This window comes from Labrus mixtus, chromosome 24 (genome assembly GCF_963584025.1).
Source record: "Labrus mixtus chromosome 24, fLabMix1.1, whole genome shotgun sequence".
In the NCBI taxonomy this organism is placed as follows: Eukaryota; Metazoa; Chordata; class Actinopteri; order Labriformes; family Labridae; genus Labrus; species Labrus mixtus.
The window spans coordinates 1,112,062-1,115,042 of record NC_083635.1 but is presented as its reverse complement, the minus strand read 5'-3'; the positions used below and the strand labels follow the sequence as shown (position 1 = coordinate 1,115,042).

Below are 2,981 nucleotides of genomic sequence, written 5' to 3'. Positions count from 1 at the left end.
GAGTGGTCACATGACATGAAAACTTCTTTTTTTCCTTTTGGTCTGAAGTAAAAATATGATTGAAGTAAAATTGTTCTTTTAATTTGTTCTAGGGGGTTCATTATCTGCTTTAAGGCAAACTAGACAAAACAGGTTTTACACAGAAAGCATGATTTTCACACAGTTATTCCAATATAAAAATGCACTTAAACGACACGGCAGTTTCACTTTTTTCAGTGCAGACACACTTTCACCTGCCATTTCTCAACTCATCCATAAAATCAACCTCGCACTCACACATTGGCGCCCCCTGCCACACAGAACGCACAACATTAGTCAGGAACATAAACGCATCATCAGAACATTGGGTAATCACAAACAAACAAAGTCATTATGCCAGCAGATAAGGGGGGGGCAAATAGTTATTCAGGATAGGTACAATTATATCTTAGAAGCACACAGACAGTTAAATAACAGCACATATTATAAAACACTGACACACCCACTACAATTAGAGACACAGACACTAGTTAGAACGATTACAGAGACACTCTACAGACAAAAATTCATCAATTTCAAACAAAAACAATATTTGGACGGTCCCAGTGAGCCCAGGCTCTGCCTCTTCTATCTGCTCCCCAAGATCCACAAGCCTCCTGAGACCTGGACGGTCCCCTCTGTTGTTCCGGTCGGCCGCCCCATCGTCAGTGACTGTAACCCGGAAACATACTCAATAACAGAATATATAGACCATTTCATCAACCCACTCGCCAAACTTCACCCCAGTTACATCAAGGACACCTACCATTTTGTTAATAAAATCAAACACCTGCAGGTACCTGGCCAGACATTCCTCTTCTCCATAGACATAGATTCACTTTACACTAATATAGAAACACCACTCGGATTAGCTGCAATACAACACATATTCATCAAACACCCAGACCCGACAGCCACCTTTTACAGCTACTACAGATGACCTTCACCCGTAACGACTTCATGTTCAACAGCCTGTGCGATGGGCCGGAAATATGCCCTAGCATATGCCGATATCTACCTGGCCCACTGGGAGGAAATGGCTTTCATCAAACTCCCTATCAAACCCCTCCTGTATTTCCGGTACCTGGACGACATCGTCTGCATCAGGGCAATCACACTGGGAAACACACAGAGGCAGGAATACAAGAAACACTGAGGACAACTATGACAAATACATGAAACACTGAAGACACTGTTAAACATCAAGACACACTAGAACCGAGAGGGACACAAGGATTTGAAATTACAAAATAACACAGGAAACACTGAAGGCAGACGGCCTGGAAGGCATAAGGCCACAACAGTTCAGGTGGGCGGCCAGGAGGCCGACTGAACACGGAGACCAGATCAGGAGGGCGGCCTGGAGGCCGACCAGACGACAGGGGACCACTGAGAGGCCGAGCCTCCCACGAAGACACAGTAGTGGGCGGAGTTAGCAGAACCTCCGATGAGGGCGCAGGTGTCGGCAGGGCCTCTGACGAGGGCGCAGGAGTCAACAGGACCTCTGACGAGAACGCAGGAGTCAGCAGGACCTCTGACGAGGGCACAGGAGTCAGCAGGGCCTCTGACGAGGAAACAGGAGTGGGCAGGACCTCCATCAAGGAATCAGGAGTTGGCAGGGCCTCCCACACAGACACAGGAGTGGGTGGGGCCTCCCACAGAGACACAAGAGTGGGCAGGACCTCCAACCAAGAATCAGGAGTTGGCAGGGCCTCCCACAGAGTCATAGGAGTGGGCAGGACCTCCCACAGGGACAGGGGAGTGGGTCGGTTCATTCTGTCACAGTTTGAGAAAAACTAAGAGGAGGACCAAGATGCAGATCTAACAAAAAAATATTTATTTAAACAAAAAGACCAAAGGCAAACACACAACTTACTACAGTAGAAAACTAGCCACGAGGAAACAACAAGTAACACTAAAGCAAGAGGAAAACAGACATCTACTGACACTGATAACTGACATACAAACAACAATGAACCGACACAGAAGGGAAGAAACACAGAGACTAAATAGACATAGGGTAATCAGACACAGGTGAGACTAACAAGACACAGGTGAGGACAATCAGGGCAATCAAGGCCTGCCACAGACGCCATGTGGGGGAGACCAGGAACGACATAACAGCTAGAATAAAGCAGCACTTTTACAAAATGAACTGATGGTACCAGTGTCTTGTATGCACATTTTAAACTCCATGGCCAACACAATGTTGAGAGCATGGGCCTGTATAGCAACAGGGACTGGACCACTGTCCAGAGACGAGCGGCGGAGAGGAAGTGGATCCATCTACTAAAAACTATAGACCCAACCGGTCTTAATGAAAAATACTAGGGTGGATCCATTTCCTCCTTTTTAATAAAGATTTTACACAGTAAATTCCCCAGTGTAAAATATGCAGTGTAAAAGTAGAATGACTCTGCCAGAGTCATTGCAACAACAGGTGGTGTAAGATGCGCCTAGTGTTGGTGAAAATTCTTGGAGTAAGAGGACGCAGTGTCAAAGGCACTCTTGAAAGCCCCTCCCACCTCTGCCCTGTGACTACCGACCAAGACCAGAATTTTGCAAGTGCACGGCGCCATTTTCTTTGTGAAGACAGACTGCAGTAAGTGTCTGTTTTTTTCATATTAAGTTAAGTATTTGGCATTTTACCCTGGGTAGACTATAGAAATAACTTTATATTGTTGTTAACAATATCCTGGATTACAGCTGGTTTTGTATCTTAAAATACTGAATTCCATCGAACTCCCCATGCTAAATGTGACTATGCGATAACTAGCTTAAATGTCGGAGCTGCCTGCAACTGCTGAGCATGAAATAGATAACATAAAGTTCGAAACTATTAGTTTAAAGTAATGTTGATATTGTTAATATTATGTAGAGCGTTCGTTGTGGTTTTGTTTTTGGTTACGTTTTATATTTAACAGTAAAATAGCAGACTTGGCAAGATGGAGGAGTCAGGTCAT

The 2,981-nt window shown here is 45.0% G+C and overlaps 1 protein-coding gene across 1 annotated transcript; it reads right to left on the bottom strand.

Annotated features, from left to right (window-relative positions):
• Positions 1–229: 229 nt before the first annotated feature.
• LOC132959870 (foot protein 1 variant 1-like) lies at positions 230–2,088 on the bottom strand. Its single transcript, XM_061033120.1, has 4 exons — positions 1,968–2,088; positions 1,296–1,933; positions 1,037–1,135; positions 230–289 (listed from the first exon to the last, which is right to left on the bottom strand). Exons 2-4 carry the CDS (start codon positions 1,791–1,793, stop codon positions 230–232), a joined length of 657 nt encoding a protein of 218 aa, XP_060889103.1. The 5' UTR covers positions 1,794–1,933; positions 1,968–2,088.
• Between the last annotated feature and the right edge of the window lie 893 nt (positions 2,089–2,981).